This window comes from Colletes latitarsis, chromosome 14 (genome assembly GCF_051014445.1).
Source record: "Colletes latitarsis isolate SP2378_abdomen chromosome 14, iyColLati1, whole genome shotgun sequence".
Taxonomy (NCBI): Eukaryota; Metazoa; Arthropoda; class Insecta; order Hymenoptera; family Colletidae; genus Colletes; species Colletes latitarsis.
In genome coordinates, this window is record NC_135147.1 from 29,122,583 (window position 1) to 29,142,905 (window position 20,323).

Consider the following 20,323-nt stretch of genomic DNA (forward strand, 5'->3'; position numbering starts at 1 on the left):
AAACAATTTACAAACAACGAAACTTCCTTTGTTCCATCTCTGGCGGCGATCGTGCAACCGTTTGTTGTATTTCGAGGTTGGGTCTGCTGGGTTTGGAGGTTAAGTCAGTTTCAAGCCGATCGAAGCATCTAGAATTTTCTGAACTTATGGAATATGGGTTTGTATGGACTCAAAAACACCAAAAACTTGTACGTTTGCATCGACAAGATAGATTACAATGCACGTAATAGTGACATCAAATGGCTCTGCACACAATAGGTTCACACAAGTGTCTCGAAGCAAATATTAATTTCCCTGTCGCTACTGTTAAATAAACCGTTGAAAGTAAAGTTTCCTTCAAAGGAAGGGAAAGCAAACATGGGCGGTGAGGTAGAAACACAGATAGAGAAAAGAAGTCGTCCAGCTATCGCTCGATTGTTCCGTCGTACCAAGATTAATTTATTAATGCACGGCGTGTCCCGAAGCCGGTGCACTCGGTGCAGTCATCGAGGAATCATCCTCGCCACCGAATTCGAGCGTACGGCGTGGGTGGCCCGCCACCTCTACCGTCTACCTTCCTTTGCCAACGGTAACCACTACCGGCTGGCGATGCAGCTCGACGCTGGCCTCTCTTCTCTCCCGATGATGAATGACTTTCGTGTACCTCTCCATGCACGTCGCGGTTCTACCGTCTCTCCGCACCCATCTCGTTCGTCCAGCCCCGTCTTTCCTTTCCTCGACCACTCTTTCTTCGTTCCAGTGGTTTCCTTCGGTCACTCGACGTGGACGTTGACAGTGACCGTCGCTGGAAAATCGACGATCTCGGACATAACCTCTCTGCAACAATCAATCGTTCCATCCATCGAGGTGGATAGAAATTAATATTTGCTTCGATCGGTGTAAACGATTCTCTGGCAACAATTGTACCGCCAACGAATAAATTCTCATATAGAAGGGGGGATTATCGAATAATCTACGAGGAGATATCACCAAATTAGCAATTAAATCGTCGTTTGGCGAGGGATTACCGGTTACCAGAGCCCTTTATTCCACTGCAATAAGATTGCAAGGCGTCGATAACCGCAGGTATAGAGGGTAAAAGCTGTAGCCCCGATCGCAGGTTGCGCCAACCGCGTGAAACTCAGTTAAGTGGATACAGTCGTAGCCCGTTAAATGGCGAGTTTCACCACGGGTGACGAATTTGAAAGGCGACGGTGACACCTCGGAGCATCCGCAACCGCCTTAAAAAGATTCGAAATGCCAAAGCGAACGGGGGGTCCGGGACAAGCTCGTTCATTCCTGCGGTTCGAAAAGACTCCTCTCGAGCGCGCCGCGCGTCTTTTCAGCTACCTGAAGAAGAAGGAGAGGAGGACGGGAGATGGGTCTCCATATTTTATACGAGACGGGGATCCTTTATGCGCTCGACTACGGGGGCACCCAGCGTGTCGAATAGAATTCAGGAGGCCGGTACACGATAGGTATTTTGACATGCCCGAGAAATTAGTATAATAAAGAGGGGCTAGGTAGACCGGCTAAGTGCCTAAACACACGCCGTAAATCAACCCCTCGGTGCTCTCCAAGATCCCACCGATGCGGTAAAACCGCGATCACCGCAATCGTACGCCGAACCCGTCGGCTCGGATCTTCCTACGTTTGATCGATCGTCACACGTCCCGTGGATGCTGGACGCCATCGCGATTTTGATTTATTTAGTTCCCGGGAAAGTTTATCGATGTTAACGGGAACAGCAGCACCGAGTACTGCACGGTATCGTTAGGGGATAAATTATAATCGAGGAACAAGTTTTGGTACGTGGAATTTGTTCGAATAGAAAAATTGTAATCGACGAGAATGAGACAGAGGGAGAAATAAAACAGGATCAAAGATGGTAAAATATATCTTTATTAGCTGTACAACGTAGGTAGATGTCAAGATGGCGGTTATTTAAAATCTAATCGTCTCGTAGCAGCGTTTGGAAGAGCAGATTTCCAGTTACATATTCTTCTTTATTTCTGTCCCACGTGCGAACTCGTGTTTCGTTCCGCGTACTTTATTGCTTTAACCTTTCAGTTAGAGCTTATAGAACATATAATTGCGACCTGTGCTATATTTTGCACCTACCGTCCAAGCAATAGGTTAAGATATGAAAATGTGCGAGTACAGCTGTCCACTTTGATCATCGAGTGCTTGAAGAAATATAAACTACCAGCGATAAGAGGACGACACGTATGACGCGAGACCGCCTTTCGAGATTCGACGCGAACGCTGCTAGCGTTTATTCTTTCGACGAGGTTTCAGCGGACGCGTCGCGTGCCGGTGAACTCGAATCGTCGAGCTTAAATAAATTCTCAACGCGAACGGTCGCGACGCGAGCTTCCACCTGGAAAGTCGACCCAACACGGAATACGCCTCTATTAGCAGTCGGTGTGGATACGTATATCGCGACGCCTGGGCCAACGCCAGTGGCGTAATCGCTACGCGACGAAAGAACCTTCCGCAGATGTTGGCGAAAAAATTGGTAACCATCTCGAAAAATTCATTTCCATACTTTCGATCCGGTTCTGCCTAGAAACTTGGACGCGTTTCAACAGTATCGTGCAAGCTTAACTTCTTAACGGGTAGCGATAGACATGCCTTAAAGACCAATCTCTGTTTCTCTGGCAATTATTTTCCCTTCTGTTCTACGCTGCAACATTGTAATCGTCAAAAAACACATCGACGCGTAGCTTAGAAGGAAATTCAGCAAAGAAAACCGGTAATTTTCGAGGGGTTAAGTCGGAAGAATGTGGGCGTTAAGGGGTGAACGAACAAATGGACAAAAAGCACAAGCGGTTTTCCGAGTTAATCGCGGTTGGGCGATTAGCGAGATGCTGGAGACGCCCGATTCAAGAGGCTGTCGAGAGGATGGTCCTACGCCACTGTTCGTACAGTCGTGGTACAGACGTAGATACGTACGAACGCCAGGCATCCGGTGCGCGAGGGGTCGATCGATCTCTCTTTCGTCGTTGCGCGGCCACGCCGCTTCGAGATACCTCCGCTATCGGTGCTCCGGGTGTGGTGGTGGTGGTGGTGGTGGTAACGTCGGCGATGGTCGAAGGTATCGGCGGTGGTCGTGTCGGTGGTTAAGCGGGGGCGTGGCCTGGAGAGAGGCGCCTCCGGTGCGCACCGCCCTTGTCGCGACTCCGTACGTATCGCGGTGTGCCGTGTTTCCGGGTGCTGGTACTGGTCACGTGACCCCGGGGCTCGATCCCTCGCGAACGGAGGTGACCGCCCCCCGAACGGGTCGCGGAGGCTGGGAAAGGCAACGCCCAGCAGGGGCGCCGCGCGACGCGCGCACTCTCCTTCTCTCTCATTCGGGTCGGTTCGGTGTCGTCTCGTTATCGGGGCTCCGTGAGCGGCCAGGTCCGAGCGCCGTTGCCGTTGTTAGCTTGGTGGGGCGAACGGTGCGCGTGGGAGGAGGAGCGGCGGCCCAGTGGAGTCCGGGAAGTCGAGCAGCGCAGACGCGTTCGTTCTGCGCCGCGCCGATCCTAGCCGTACGTTTTTCGAGCACCGTTCCTGCCGCATCGAACGTCTCACCGACCGATCGAGACGATTATTGTTTCGCGACGATCGCTCCGATATTCCGTGGCAAACGGGTCGCGCGGCCACACGACTCTCGAGTAAAGTCGATGGGAATCGGAGGCGTCCTCTGTCGTTCCTCGTCGACTCGTCGACGACCGCAAAAACGATTCGTACCGCGTCTCGTCGCGTGTGACGGTGGTGATATCGCATACTCTCCGGTGGAGAAGTGACAACGTTCGGACGAGGAGGACGCTGAACGGCGGGAGCAAGTCGCGGAAAAATTGAAATCAAAGTGTCGTCTCGTGAGAAGGGATGCCTACGAAGGGGGAAAGGGGAAAAGCGACAGACTTCAGCATCGCGGCCATCATGGCGCCCAGGGGTCCGTCCTTCGGGCATTACCACCTGCAGGGCATTGGCAACACCGCCGCTACCGCTAATACGAACTTGGAATGTGCAACTGCCAGAGAATTCGTCGCCAACTCTGCCCTCGATCACCGTAAGCAGTCTTTAATTTTTCACTTTGCTTCCGGCACACGTACGGGCCGTGGGATCGAAAATCCCGCCGCACGGTATCGCTGAAACTGCGAAAGTCTGCCGCGTTTATCGTCTCATCGCGTTCCTTTTGTTCCTCGACTTGGTTGTCCGGCGAGATTTACACTGTTCCGATTTTTAGTTAGGCGTTCCATGCCACCACCTGTTTATCGCGTTTGTGAAGGTTACCCTAACCCTTGTGGTTAAATTGCCACTCGAAAAGTAAGAAAAGATAACGATCGAGACGCTGTCCCTTCTGGCGTCCAGAGATATTAGCCCGTCACATTCTTACCTTGCGCTCCTGCGACGACTTTATCTCGATGGCATTGGGTTTGACTCTCCCTTAACGGCGAATTAGAAGGACACAACGCCAGTATAACCTCCATTGACACACTGATTTCTTCTCCGACGGCCGTCATAGAGCTATGCGTTCGAACTCTACTTCTCGGTAGGATGGCGTTCTCGGAAATCGCTGATCTCCGGGGTTCTTTCATACACCGTGACTCGCACGATGCAGTCCGGAGGCGGGCGAAATCCTCGTCCAGATACAAATGGGAGATAAACGACTTTTTATCCGGTGCTCCCTGAATAAAAATTAGAATTATGCGATGAAATATTTTACAGTGGGCGAGTAAGAGTTCATATTTTAATTACTCCGTCCGTTAAATATGTATTAAGGAAATTAATTCTCGTAGCCGTGGAGAATGGCCCGGCGATTCGGAGAATGAATAAAGTAAACGAAAGCCACTGTTTAACGATAACAAATCTAGTTAGACGTTACTGGTTTCGGTGTCCAGATTGACTCTGGGCTCGTGTCCCTCGTCTCGTGTTCTCTGAAACGAAAGGGTGGGTTCGAAACGCGGCTTAATTACAAAGGTATCGGGTCGTCTTTGCCTGAAGTCAGCGAGACTTACAATGTCGCGGCGACATCAAGAGTATTCGCCTGCATATTGAATTTCTCAAGTAAATCTGCTCGAAGAAAATTGTTCTCCCCCCGAGTCTCTGTCCGACGGTGGACTCGACCAATATGGACGATCGGTGTCTGAAGCGACGGAGCGGTTCGCTTCGCAACAAAATGGTCGAAAAAATCGCGCGAACCGTCTCCTGATTTTTGCATGCGAACGCAACTCCGGTGTCTATCGTTTCGATCTTCTCGCGCCGCGGAGCACGTGTTCGTAACAATGCCACGTGCCGACAGGCATTTCTTTCGTTAATTTCTACGGTCGGACGATATTCGAGCGCGTTACCTCGGACGATAAAACTTTCGTCCGCGAATTTAGCCGAGCGGCGCGTCGCTTCGAGGTCCATTAGATCGGGCGTTGACTGGCCGCTGTCGCTTTAATTACAAAAGCGCGATCCATCAGACGGTCGAAAATAGAATCGCGCAGTGCCGGGTGGGAAAAAGACATTTGGCGGGGGGTCGGATGATAATTAGCGTCCGAAACGGGAGCACCGGCGGGCAGAAAATAAAGCCGACTAATTGTTGCCAACGGATCGCGCGTAAATTTTACCTGTTCGCGCCGAAATTAACGATCGGCGTGGCTATCTTTGAGCTCGAGCGTCGTCCGTGATTTTCACGATGTCGTAAAGTTTTGATAGATCGACCGCGAGAAAGACGAGACGACGCCGCCGCCGCCGTCGGTGGTGTTTTCGCCGCCTACGGAAACGTTTGCTCTTTCTACCGATATCCCCGCTAGACGAAAAACCATCCGCCGACGGACAATAATTTTTCCGCGCTCGGAACGTAAATTGCTCCTGTTTTTGTTCGGCTGTACGCGTCCGTTCGGCGCTTTCAGTCGGTAATCACATTAACGCACTTAACGACGCCATTACAGCTCCCGGGCAATCTAGAGATTCTTAATCGTTCCCGAGAACAAGTTTTGCCACGTCCAGTCGAGAGAGAAAGAGAAAGACGACCAGCTAGGTGGAAAACATTAAATACCGGCTGCAATTAGATTCATAGGATCTCCCTATTGCCGTCACATGTAATCATTGTCTCGCGAATACGTTGTAACTCGCGCGCCGCTACCGGTTAATATCGCCGAGGATAAGGGGTGGGGTGAATTAGCATTAATAACACGGGGTTCGAAGCAAAGGAGCGTGTTGCGAGGCGGTAACGCGAAATCAATTCAGGCTCACGGCACCGTGGCGTGCGCGCGATAATAACGACTCGAGAACAATAACGATATTCGACCGGCGATTAACCTCGAAAACGTCGGGGTCCTACGGAGGAGTCGAGTATCCCGTATCGAAGGTCGTTCCAGTTATCTCGTACGGGTCGGTAATCTTACTTTTTCGTTTCCCGGCGTCGGCGAAAAATCGAGGAAGAAACGCGGCGAAGTCGACCCGGTGTAACGCGATCGTTATTCGGCTCGTTCCCGTCGATCCTTTTGAGCAACGTCCTTCGAACGGCTGGGTGGTGACAGGATTCTGGGTGGTCGGCTGTCGGTCGTGGCAAAAGGAAGCTGACGTCAGTAGCTCGGTCATATTTCTTCTTGCCTTAAGATCATGGAACATGGGACCACCTCTTGGTGCCAGACTACGGCCAGAGCTTTAACTCCTTCTGTTGGCCCCGGAAGCTTCCGGTTAGGCGGTCGTCCACGCGCACCTTTTCTTGGATATGTCACGAAAACTTTCTGATGCGATGAAATGTAGGGTTAGGTCCGACGGAAGATAACTTTCTTTCGAATAAATCAAAGCTACAATCGTATTTGTACGAACGAACTGACCGTCTTCTTCGAGTGTTTATTCTAGTAATGACAAGATGGCGGTTTTAACATTCTTCACAGGCTCTTATACGGTTTTGCCGACCGACGCCTTTAATTTTCTGCGATTGTTCGCTTCTAGTCTTCGCTCCGAAAGTTTCCATAATTGCATCTCTACTGATATTAGAATTAAAATAGAAAATACTGTCATCTTTTTGTGCTCAACGCCATCTACCAATCAAAATCGACGAGTTTGACGCGTCGAAGCAAGATGGTGTATCTTGGTACTGTAAATTGAGGTTTCGGCGGTTGACGGAGCTCGTTGAAAGAAACAAGAAGGGGTTAGGAAACACGTGCCCGGAAAGTAATAATTTTCGATACGTCCAGACTTTTTAATTTGCGAGTCAATGATTCTTTGTACGACTACACACGTAGAGCGACCGATATAGCGAGAGTTCAGTGACTCAACAACTAACAGATGGCCTCGATATATCTTGTTTAAGTAACACTCCTCTTAGATTATTTGCCGTTGCTTTCGTCTCGAATGTATCCTGTGTTCGAGGGCTATCGGCAACCGTTGATCATCGGTCCGAACAATGCGTTTCAAGTAGTTTACCACAAAACCTCGCCCTCGTTGAATATTTTGGGAATTAAGACTCCTCACTTTTTCCTTGCATTCTCTATCGACGGTTCGGTCTAGATTCGATCTCTCGTCCCCGTGTTTCGCAAATACTCGCGACTCATCGTGCAAGCAAGCAACAACAGGGCGTCGCGTGTCGTTATACAACGTTATTAATGCACGCACACGACACACCTCGAGCGGATAGCAGGTTGCTGTTGCGTCCGTGCTCGTTACGTCTGCGACGGCGGAACTCGAGTTGGCTCCTGAGCCGCAGAAAATTCTGCACAATTCTGGAAATATTAATTGTTCGACATACTATCGATCCCTCGAGTCTCGAGCCCTGTTATCTCCGAACGCGGCGCTCGAACGAGCGAAAATAACCCAGTATAGTTTTCGAAGGGGTTAACGGCATCGGTTTTTGCCGGGACGAGATCGAGTGAGAGGTTCTTCGTCGAGAAAGGATCAGAAATTGAAGATGAAAACCGCGAACGCGTGATGTTCGTGAAAGAACGCCGAGGTCGCGGCGCACGCAACACGCACGGTTGAGGTGTTAATTTTAACACCCAGGCTTTCCTCGATGGGTCGCCACCGTCGACCGGCTGCCACGGGGCCGGTGGAGTCGCGCGTTTTGCGAAACCAGTCTCGCTCTCGATGGCTCAATAAGGAAATTGCGCGGAATTTCGTGCGCGACGGACGGAGGCGCGTTATTGTTGTCGCTGTACGAAACACACGGCCACGGCACGCCGGCGAAACAGAAGCGTACGAGAAAAAGAGGGGTAGAACGTGCGTGTGCGACAAGTGCCGCGGCCTGTGAGTGCGTACGTGCACGCAGATGCACGCGAAACAACACGCAACGACCGAGAGACGCACGCGATGCGCCGCTAACTTAACTTTACCTTCGTTTTTAACGCGCGTCGCGTCCTCGCCGAACGAATACGCCAAAAATTCCCTCCTTTATTTCACACGCGTTCCGTCACTCGTCGAACATCGACCCTCGCCGTAATTTCGCTCGTCCGTGCGGCCAGAAAGTTCGTTCGAGAAATGGCAATTGTTCTGGTCGACAAATTTTATTCAATAATTTTATTCAAGTTTTATCTCAACAGTTTACATATTCAGTGTTTCAACGTAACCTAATATGCGTAGCAAATAATTAGCTAGCGATTAGCCACCTACACTGCCTTTTGGAACACGAGCGTTGATCGAAGTGTCGAGTTAAGTGACGCGTTCAAAAAAACCTCTGTTCGATGAGGGAATGGACGCGCCTCGGGGTAAAACCGGTTGCATCGACGGAGGCGTTAGAATGCGAGATTAAACGTTTGCACAGAGTCGGTGGAACGACAAAACAGCGATCTTAATAGCGGCGTCGGTCGAGTTTCGAACAGTCCAAGTGGGAAACGGTGAAAGTAATTGCTCGACGCCGTCGCTGTCAAATACGTTGTTGAAAATTTGACGAAAAACCGGTTTCAGCACGCGTGCCCCGGCGAACGTTCGCGAGCAACGTCTTCAAACCGTTCGTGAAACCATATGCGATCGTACTTACTAATCTATTTTAATTTTTTGATCCTTTATAATTCCGTCACTTGTGAATTTTCTATCGAAACGAATTATTTTTCGGGGCAAATTTATTTGAACTTTTTAGCCCACGATATGTATATCTTGACGCGTTCGCGACGACTGTGTGTTTTAGCGGCAACACCTGTTCCATTCGACTTCCGTGTTAATCTCAAAGTCTGACTTCGTAGACTGTCGAAGGTGAACGGGTATTTATAATTGTCAGTAACGAGAAGACTTAATTTGATTTATTTATTTGTGGGAAAGTTCCCAATATCGCGATGAAGAAACCGGTAGAAAGTACTCTATCGTTGATGGATTATAATCGCGAGGTGAAATCAAAGACTATAAACTGAAAAGTACAAACGAAGTAGGTCACGGATCATTTAATAGAATAGAAATATTAATAGTCTGTTCTTGAAAATGTTTAGTATATAGAACACGCGATTCAGCTATTTCCACTTAAACGAGACGGTTAATGCGTTATTTTTTTTTCTTATTTTATTCGAATAATGCGAAGACCCAATTTACAAGTAATGCGTTTAATATAAGCGAAGCAATAATTCACAAAAATGTGTTTCGCCATTATTTATAATTTGTAATTAGTCATCGTGCGTTATCTTTTGAAACAATCTACAACGCACAGTCCACGCTTTCTTTCGCATGTTTCGCGTACATATATAACATGTTTATTTCTTTTTCCTTACACTTTACGGTCGGAGCACACTCCCATAATCTTTATGTTTGCCTCGCATAACGCGGAATAATTATATTCAATCTTTCGTCTAAACGTTATTGCTGATTAGATATGGGCGATCTTCGCTCGAACTAAGTGCAATATAAGTACAAATGGACGACCTAATCTCGTCTTAATAGTATCCCATTTACATATTCCGATGAAATAATTATCACATGCTCGCGTCGAATTAGAATACAGCAGCTGTAAAAATAATTTAGGATCCATCGATTAAATTATCGATAATATGGTCATCGTCGTTAAGGTATCGATAACTCGTGTACGTGCGTAATCTATTTAATTACCAAGACAATTACAGAACACATTATCGATACATCGATAACTTATCGCTAATAGAAATCGATTATCGATAGGTCTGATTCGAGTACTGCAGTATTCAGACGATCGTTGTCCGCGTTGCAAAAGTTTAACGTGTTTTTCTCGAAACTGTGCTTCCAGAATTAGCCAACGCCGACTTCTCGAGAACGACTCGATCGATTTTTGTAGGTTATGGAAGCAGACGAATTTCTATTAGAAATGGAAAGCTCTTGCTACCGTGAAACTCTATTCGCCCGAAACTTGGAAAAGTGATATCTGTCGTACGTTTTGCGTACTAAAATACCAACCGTCGACTGAAACGTCGAGTCGGAAAGAGGGTGGGGGGGAATATCGCGTTAAAACGCGATTCGTTCCAGAGAACCGAAGACCGGGGCGGGGAAGGGTTGGGGAGATTAGGTCGGTGAAGCGTGTTCGGCAATACTTCCTCGAGAGAAGCAATTTTTTCTGGTGCCCGGGCGACACGCGTATGGCGCAGTATGCGGGCAAATGCACGGGTATCACTCGCGGATCCAATTTGAGATACGACGCCGGAAGACGCATTGTTCGCGCGGAATAGTACAAATTAACAGATCGGTATCGTGACCGGTGCAATTAACATTGTGTACACTGGCGCGGTGGATTGGCTTTCTTGAAATCTGACGGTTTAATTAGGCGCCACCTTCGTGGCAGATGCGCGCCCGGTTCGATTAATTACCCCCGACCGCCGACTCCACGGTTTTACGTATCGTCCGAGTACATCTCGACTCGTTTAAATCGACACGCTCGATCGTCGCGGAGAAAAGAGACGAAAACTTAGAACTTAGCGCTAAAGTGTTGCGGAATTTTTCAGTCGAGTAGTTCGGTTCTGTTCCGACGGAAATTAAGAAATCTGAACGAACAGAGTAATAAGAATATTAACGACGAGATCGATGGCTTTATGCGAACTCTCACGATCCAGAGCTTGGTATAGTAATTATTGCCCTTAATGCTGCCGCTTAATATTATATTGAAGGTAATCAGTCGCACTAGAGGGGGTTTGCGTATAATGTATGGCTGTGACATTATTTTTATGGACTAGTCCGGTTCACATTATGCGGTAGAACGAGTTTACAAAGTATAGTACGCGTATCATCTGTAGGACGTTAGCCTCTCGTCGATTATGCGTTATGAGAAAATGAGATAATAGCACACAGAGTCGAAAACAAAAATATCACTACGAATCTAACCTTAAAAATAACATGAAAGTACTCGTATGGGCGATGAATTTTGAGAACCCCTGCGAGAGAATCGCCTCTGGAAAAATGGCATTAGCTTAAAAAGGTTAGGAATCGCAGGTTTAGCAGCACGACGCCGTGTCATCCTTTCACTTTAGCATTTTCTAAACACTGTCATCCGACAGTCAATAATTACGCTATTGTAAATCTGTAGCCATTCCATGGCGATCGCCCACGAGGAGCCATTGTTCGTGTCAAGGCTTTTGACAGAGCCATAAACCTTTTAAAAGTGAACTAACGCCTGGGTATCCGTCTTCGGGACATTTTCAAAATACGTTTGACGGAAACGTATGAAATTGCAAGGTATTTTGCACAAGGCTAACGAGCCGCACCTCAGGGACGCGTTTCTGTCTCGAACGCTCGTGGCTTCTCGTTTCTGAAATGATAAATGCTACACGATTTATACGTAAGAGGTATATTTTGTTCGGTCACGGGAGCAAAAATTACAGCGTTTCGTCCTGGATCTGCCAGTGAGCTTTACGATAAGTCTTCGCGGATCCTGCCTGAAACGTGCCTCTCGCGCGTCTAACCTAAAAAAAAAAACAAGAAAGGATCCTTAATCGGTAGCCATTTTGCCGACGGAAAGGTGAAACGGTCAAGTTTGTCTTTTTGTAACCCGAGTGACCATCGATGAATGCTAATATCGGGGCATAAAACGAAACGTAAAATTTAATAAACGCAATTTACAGCTACATCTTCGTAGCTTACAGGCAATTTTCCGTCTTTAAGACCACTGTTTCCATCTATTGGTAACTTTGTAAAGAAATTCTCGTTACTTGACTTCGAATTACGACAATCTAGTTACAAACTAGAAATCTAGTTTCACTGTGTAGTTAGAAAAACTTCGCCCCCTAGGTTTTAAGAATTTTCTCAGAAGCCTGCTAAAAATTTTGAAAACTACCGACGTTCCATCGTTGTATTCGATCGTGGGGAATTACAGAAAAGATTGGAACAATTTCGGGAATGTTACAGGGTCGAGAACGTCTCCGGTGAACATCGTGGCGACCGCGACCGTGGTGACGGACGAGGCGCTGCTGGCGGACGACGAGGTGGAGAACTGCGAAGGCGAGAGCGAAGGAACGGAGAAGTCTGGTAACGAGGAGGACGAAGAAGTGGATGTGGACGTAGAGGAGTGCAGCAGCGTCGACGACGGGCCGGTTCACGGACCGGACGACCTGAGCACGACGTCGTCGTCGAGGAAGTGCCAAGATTCTCACGGCGACCACGAGCGGAAGCATCGGCTCAGGACCAGTTGCAACTCCGACGAGCTTCGAGACGTCGAGTGTCATCTCGAGACCAAGGAATTGTGGGACAAGTTCAACGACCTTGGCACGGAGATGATCATCACGAAGACTGGCAGGTAGGCCGTGTTGCATCTACAAAAGAACGCAATAATCAGCAGCGGACATTTTGTTGCAATCCAACAGCGAAATTTACTAGTTTACAACGAAGGCGATGAGTCAAGTTGAGCAGGGTTTTATTTCATTTCGTAACCTAACCTTTGGATCTCTTTCATAAATCGAATTTACAATTTCTCCGGTTTCGGTGGTCGGGATAGGTCGCGTGGCGCGCAGGTGCAAGGAAAGATGGCCGTTCGTCTTGGTAGTTGAACCGATTGGGAGGACGATCGCGAAACGGAACGAAGGTCTCGGTAGGGAATGTCAATGTTTCGTCGGAAGTCGGAGTAAATTAGTTTCCGTTCGTTCGAGCGGGAGTGTTTGGTTAATTGGCCGAGTTTACCGAGTGCGAAGAAAATGGTGGTCGCCGACGGGTCGCGGCGTCGACATGGAAAATGAAATTTTTCGGGACAGGGACCCGGGGGGCAATTAGGCGCCGTTACGCCGCCGCGATGTTGCAATTACGTTTCACGGTCATTAATTATCGCGCTAGCGCGGCAACAAAGGCAGGTCTCTCTGGTAACCCTCCGGGCAAATGGCGACAAACGCAAACAAAAGTTTCGAACGAGGCGACTCGAACTAATGGATTTCATTGACTGACGTTTTACGAGATATTTAAGGGAGTTTCGGATGTAATTTATCGTGGCAATGTATGCCCCTTTGTGGATATACCGCGCGCGCGTTCATTTTTATAGGTATGCTAATAAAGTCGAGGCCGCAGCTGCGCGGTCTAAGGATGCGTGACCGCGTACAAGTTACGAGATACATATTTGCTCGCGAGGGATACTGGTCTAACGCTGTCCACCGTAAAACGCCGTGAAACGGTGTGTCTTGCAACCTTGAAACGATTTCGCGACGCCTTGGCCCCGGCGTTTCGCTTCCTATCTGACGGGACAAGATAGAGTAACTTTGCACGTACAAACGGTAGCGAGTTTTACAAACCGACTGCATCGCGTATAACCAAACGGTGGTAATCGATGCGCGTTGGTCTATTTACGGCACGGGTATCTCGAACCTATTGCACACCGATTCAACCGTCGCGACATCGAATACTACCGGGAGAATTTCAATGCGACTGATACTCGACCGATCTTGGAGCTTCGCGACGCTCGGGGCTCAAATAAAACGCGTAAACGTTATTCGTTAGCAATTTAGATTGAATTTTGCTTATCTAGAGACAACGGTATGCTCTGATTAAAAGAAAACAGAGGTTTCACTGTCAACGTAACGGCTGCACTGGTCATTCGTGAAATTGTGTTTTATTTGTAACTGTAGATCGAGTCTCTGGGCTCGTGTTCTCTTAAATAAAAAAACGACACCTCCTCGAAGCTTCGAGGACCGTTACAATGCCGCGCAGACATTGAGAGAATTCGCAGAATCCGACATGAACAAGGGAACGGAATCTCATAAGGCTAGGGTTACACGCTGTCAAAACAAACCGAAGACAGATAAGACTCGGCGTTGCTAAGTCCGTCTCTTGGTGGTTTTCCATCGTAAGACAAGGACGGACATAAAAACGGTCGTCGTTTCGATGCTCGTGTGACCTCGGTCCAAATGAAACGTATTGCAACGCAGGCAACGTCGAGAACGGTATACGGTGCGAGACGATCGTAAAAATATGCATCAATAATTAGGACATTCGGCATACCCGAGTACTTGCATCGTGCAGAGATAATCTCGTCCTGCTGGGTGTTTCCTGGCCGAGTCGATTTATCGTTTTATCCGGGTATTAACGGCTCCGGAACGTTTTGTCGAATGCATACCGGGACGGACAGACGGATGGACAAGCTGGCGCGTTATCACCGAAAGTCGAGCGCACGCGATCGGATCGCGTTTGCGCGTGTATGGCGCGGAAAGCAAGTATGTAGATGGCAATCGAGAGTCACTCGAGAAGCGCTTCTCCTATCGCGAAACGTAATTATAAATTATTCGAACAGAAGCTCGAGTCGAACAAGCGATTCGCGTGCGGCGCGTGTCCGATGGCGTTTGCGACCGTTTGAGACGCGCGTCGCGCGAGGCTGCAGGGGAAAATTTATGCCTTGCCCCGTCGGTTATGGGAATTAATATCGAAAAGCCGTTAGGTCGTGGCTGACCCTTGCCTAAAAATTGTACGGTGAACGAAAAAAAAAAAAGGAAAAAATTGTCCAAATGATTCCGGGGCGTGTCGCCGAGCTGACGTTCTCTTCCTGGGCACGATCGATATATCAAGAACGCGGCGATGCACGAATAGCGTCGTTAGCACGAGAAACTTGGCACGAAATCCCCAGCCGAACGAAAACGTCAGTCTCTCGAGTGACAATACGAATTCGGACCAATCAGGTGGAATTGTCTGGCCCCACGGGGTGCCAGGACCATATCCACTCCTCTGATTCTTCCTGGAGGACTAGCTCGCGCGGGGTCTCTCCTTTTCCCACGTTGGCACCCGACAGTTTCCACTCTCTCGTTTTTCTCTCTCCCTTTCTGACCGCGCGGTTGTCCTCGTCTCCCGACGACCTCGATTTCGGTATCGTGAACAAAGCCAATTTCGTGCGTGCAAACTCGAACGCGACGTCATTGCCGGCCAGAAGAAAAAAAAAGAAAAAGCACGGACCCGTTGTAACGCGTTCGAGTCGTTTAAGGAAAGGCACCGGATGCCCCTTGGGCCCCCAATCGGTTCCAAAACGTATAATCAACGAGTTTTCGCCAATCCTCGAACCACCTGATTCGATAACGAACTCTTATCTCCGTTTATTCGACGCGAAATTCGATGTTAATTTTTTCCCTCCATTTTCTTCCGAACGAAAGCGTCGCCGCTGTTCGCGAACTATGAAACTAGAGTTGATTTTGAGATATCAAAGTCGCAACATTGATCGGGAACGAAATGACAACGCGACTTTCGGTTTTCACGACGACGAATGTCGTGACGTTCGCTGTCACGGCGATCAAAGTCGTGATTTAACGTCACGTGAACACGCAGCTTCAGTCGAAAAGCGTTCGACGACAAATCCGCCTCACGTGACAAAAGGAACGTGGGAGTCCTCGTAGAGTCTATCGGAGAAGATACAGTTTTCTCTGTTCAGGGATATCTTTGACATTCTCTCAAATGAATTTTAAAGTGATCGTATCGAAAGACAAAGTTCCGTTGGACCGTCGATATTGTCGGTAGCTGGCAATCGCGACATCTGTTGTCACGCGCCACTAATTGCTCGCAAGGCGAATCCGTAATACACGATTTCTAACCGTTCTTCCGGCGGCCGAGCAACGTAGACGTATCGTGCGAAAGAATATCCCTAATACGGTTCAGTTTCGTCGCGAGCGTGCTCAAGAGGGTTTGAAGAGTGACGAAATTGTTAAATGGGGAGATTTTTGTAGGATGGCGGTGCGTAGGTGGCGACACGGTCCCGCGCGTTTTTCCAACGGTTCGCGCGATGTAACGGCGAGAGGAACGAAACGGTCGAACGGTCGGACTGCGTTCGCGACGAGCGTGTGTATTTTTCAAAGTTTAAGTAGGCAAGCGTGGACTGCGAAGCAACGCTCGGAATAGGAGGTGTGGACGAGCAGGTCAGCGGAGAGAGAGACAGGATACCGGCGGATAGAGGGTACTCGTCACGCGAACCCTTCATCAAGGTGCCAGCAACCTACATTATACACTCACACGTGCCTTCTCGACCGACGGGGTGAACGTGCACGTTACGCGAGAACGTGCACGGATCGCGAAACACGACTCGAAGAGCCAACCGTATGCTGGAATGAAAAGACGATAGGCGAAACCGCCGGAGAGCGGACGGGAAGGGACCGGTAAACGTCTATTTATCCCTGTTATTCTGTCTTCTCGGCTATAACGAAAACTCAACCGAACGAGTCGTGCATACGCGCGACCCTCGCGAACGATACAACGACTCCCGGATCTATCGTCCGAGGAACTCCCGCCCGATCGGTAGCGCGTGAAAAATTTCGAAAGAAACTATCGGTACGCTTGGCGTTTGGTAAGTTTCGACGATATTTCTCTTAATACCCATATTCTGGAGATTTTAGATCGTACAGGTTAGAAAGTGTCAATCGTCCGCCATGTTAGTCTACAGTGTTGAATAGTACGAATCTAGTTTCGAATCGATTCTCGAGTGCTAGAATTCCGATTCAGAGCTTCGAAAGTAATTTTTACGATATACGCGGCAGATTCTCGAGGGTCTCGAGTTGTCTTCCGTCTGGTAATCGTTCGATAATTTAGCTCGGGTTCGGGGAACCGCGTCTCCGCTCTCGAAATCGTCGAAAATCTACCCGCCGCGCGTAAAGTAGCCGCGGCATAATAATTATAACGGCGACAGCACCTGCCGCGCCGCGGCGAAGTCGTTAGCTCGGCAAACATTTAAGTAACTCGGATGGGTCGTGTTCGGATCGCTATAATATCCACCGTTTCCGTAATCCATTTGTAGGAGCCTTTCCGCCGCCACTTTCCTTCGGGGCTGATGGCCTCTCCCGACATTCCTCTACCCCTAAAACGCCTACAGGCCGGTTCAGCTAACTCGATCGCCTGAAATTCCTCGTAAAGTCTCTACGATGAAGAACCTCTTGGAACGAAAGATGGAATGAAACGACGGTTCGAATTTACATAGCCAGGTTCGCGGAAAATTGAATCAAACCAAACAGTTTGCTATTGCTGGACACTCTTCGTTGACGTAATAGAAATTCAGAATTAATTTTAAAATAGGAACCAGTTAATTTTTAATCGGTATTAAAATTATTACGAATTGGATTTCTATTCGTGGAAACATTTCGAATTTCCGTTTTGGAAAAGGAACTTTTCTGCTGGCATTACACGTTAAGCTCTTACTAATTTACTTGTTACTAAAAAAAGAATCAAACGAGCATCTTGTTTAATTATGGTAATCATTTCTAAAGTTGTTTCTATAATTATCCATTAATTAAGAACTGGTTTGTTTTTTTTAACCGTACGGTGAGCCGAAAAAGATTAATAATCTTCCTCAGAGTTACGCTTTTACTAATTTATTGTCAATTATTCGTGGCACAATGCAGTCAGCGTTTATGGTCCGGTGGCTACGAACCGCTGATACAGAGGTACAGGAAACGAAGAAAACGAGGATAATTACAATAAAAAAAGAAAGAAAAATAGGAAAACGTATGCGAAATATGAAAAAAAATGGAAGATACAGGCATCGAAGGTCTGTCTTACTTACTTTTGCAAATGCAACGATACAGTATTTATTATAACGATAAAGAATTGGAAATTAAAACAATGAAAGGTTCTTCTAGACGTTAATAGATTCCTCTAATGTTTTTTTAAACAATGCAATGCCCACTTTATCTAAAAATATACGCGATATACTTCGTTCGCTATTACTCTGAGCAAGATATCATCGAATCGATCAGAACGTGCTTTTGTAACTGATAATTATGCCGTCCACTGCGCATATAAAAAACATGTGCTTCCATTAGGAAACGAACGGTGCAAGTGCATCTCTGCACTCGACAACGTCTCGTACACTTAGACGTTATGAAAGTTTCATTTCTTTCTTTCGTTTTTCTCGATAGAGACCCCTACGATTTCTGTGCGAAATCGAAACAATGCGAACGCGTTGTTTCTCGACCAACACGCAACTTTCGTTGGAAGAATGTTGTTTACGCAAGGAACGGTTTACGAGGAATTTATGGTCGTCGAGTTAGGTGAATCACCCTGTACACCATGCTCGTGCTACAGGGAAACAGATGTACGAATACACACGCACGGTTTACGGATGGTTTGAAGTTGTTTGAGGTGGTTTGGGGTCGAGGTGTTCCTACGATTATGGGCTCGTTAGCCACGGCCCATGGAGGGCCTGTTTGTTTCTGCCTAATTTGACAGGGAAATACACTGTAACGACAGACAGAGTTGGGGAGGGAGGGGGAACTAAATGTGGAAAACGATTTTTCGTTTTCTCGATCGGTGGTTCGTTTCGTTTTATCGCGTCGCGGCTCGTTTCCCTATAATTTCCGTTTAATTCGCCCTCGAGATTTATTAGAGACGGGGAATTGCGCGCCGGAGCGCGTAAAATTAAATAAAAACGTCAACGGGCGTGCTATTTTACGGGGCACGGGGGTCGTTTCGCTTTGCAAATTTGCACGCCAAGCAGGGACGTTTTTAAAACGAACTTTTCCCCCAAAATCACGTAGAATTATTTCACCCTTTTAAAACGAAGATACTCGAGGTTGCTGTAATTTAATAAAAATTTGATGTCTTTGTCGTTACAACACGGAGGATTGAAATTTCGAATGAAAACATTTTTCGATGGAGACAAATTGACTCGTTGGTCGTGATTTTCGGTGAAGATAAAGGGCCGGGATCCAAGCAGGGGTTGGAAGCGTAACTCGAATTAGGGACGAGGATCAGGGGGTATGCTCGATGGACTTGCTATCGATGCTTAATAGCGGTTTGAATGTATTTCCACTTATCTTGGATACAGGGGGAGGCGACCCTCCACGATGGGCAATTTTCTCGATGATATATTGCGTCACGTTCGGTGTTTACTACAAATTTCTACGGACAGGGGAGCGTCGTGGTACGAGTGCACAAAAAACCCCAGTATTCTCGTTAGTTTTTCTCGCGTTCTCAGCCTCTGCAACAGGAAGATCATCTTCTCTCAAATGCTTCCTCGACTCGAAGTTCCTTCGAGCAAAACGACTCGTAAGAATTATTCGAGGCCACTTTGGTCATTTCAAATGGAAACTAATTTTTCTCGCTAGTTTTATTCGCATTTCCACACACGAGAAACGATACAATATCAATATCAACGCTTAAAAAATATTAACTTTTGCTATTTAGATATCGAATAGTAAGTGCATAGTCGTATTCGTACGTTATAATAGCGATTCACTATAAAAAAGTTTCTTTTTATATTTTTGAAACTGATACATCGAGTTATTTAAGGATTTAAATGATAATTAAAACTTGTCAAGGGTCTTGGCACGTTGCATACGCCGGTCATCGTCCGATCATCGAAGTTCAGCATCATTCGGCCGCGTGCATTTGCAGGATGGGTTACCGCTAGAGAAAAAAAACACGTATTCTCGATTTTTAAATCGTTTAAGTTATTTACGCCTCTTTACCAGGTATGCAATTGGGTATTGCATGCTGTACATATTGAAAAAACCACTTTCTAAAAAGAAATAACACGCAACAAGTGTAATAAAAAAGATTTAGAAGAAATTCATGGAGAACCAAGTACAAAATACGGGTGGAGGAGTAAATTGTAATTCAAAACATCCATTGTTAAAACCAACGTTTCTACAAGTGTTCGTGCGTGGATTGGGCAAGGGAAGGGATTGCTAAATAAATTCGCAGGGTACAAAAAGTGGGAGATATTAACAATTTCTCTTAAGCGGTTATGCTCTTCCACCTTAACAAGATCCGTGTTCGGTTTTCTTGCGCGGTTTCTCCACGGATGATCGGCGTTCCTCGATGTCGGAGGAAGCCCCGGTCGAAGGCTCGTTCATCCGTGAATCGATCCTTGCGGTGACTCTGAAGCGATTGCGGCGTTTGCGGTCTCCCTCGATCGTCGTTCGATGATCGATTCGAAGCTGACGATTTGTGTTGCGTTCGCTTTCAACGCGATCGCGTGGACCCCGGCCGTGCAATTATCTCGTTGTTGTTCCCTTTGTAATGTTTAACAGGTCGC

General features: G+C 47.5%; 1 protein-coding gene across 1 annotated transcript in view; it reads left to right on the forward strand.

Moving 5' to 3' along the window:
• Positions 1 to 2,576: 2,576 nt before the first annotated feature.
• LOC143350057 (uncharacterized) overlaps positions 2,577 to 20,323 on the forward strand; it is a 45,487-nt gene continuing 27,740 nt past the window's right edge. The window contains exons 1-2 of the mRNA XM_076781846.1: positions 2,577 to 4,036; positions 12,250 to 12,637. Coding sequence (XP_076637961.1) covers positions 3,853 to 4,036; positions 12,250 to 12,637 — 572 coding nt within the window. The 5' untranslated portion in view covers positions 2,577 to 3,852. The remainder of the gene's footprint in view (positions 4,037 to 12,249; positions 12,638 to 20,323) is intronic.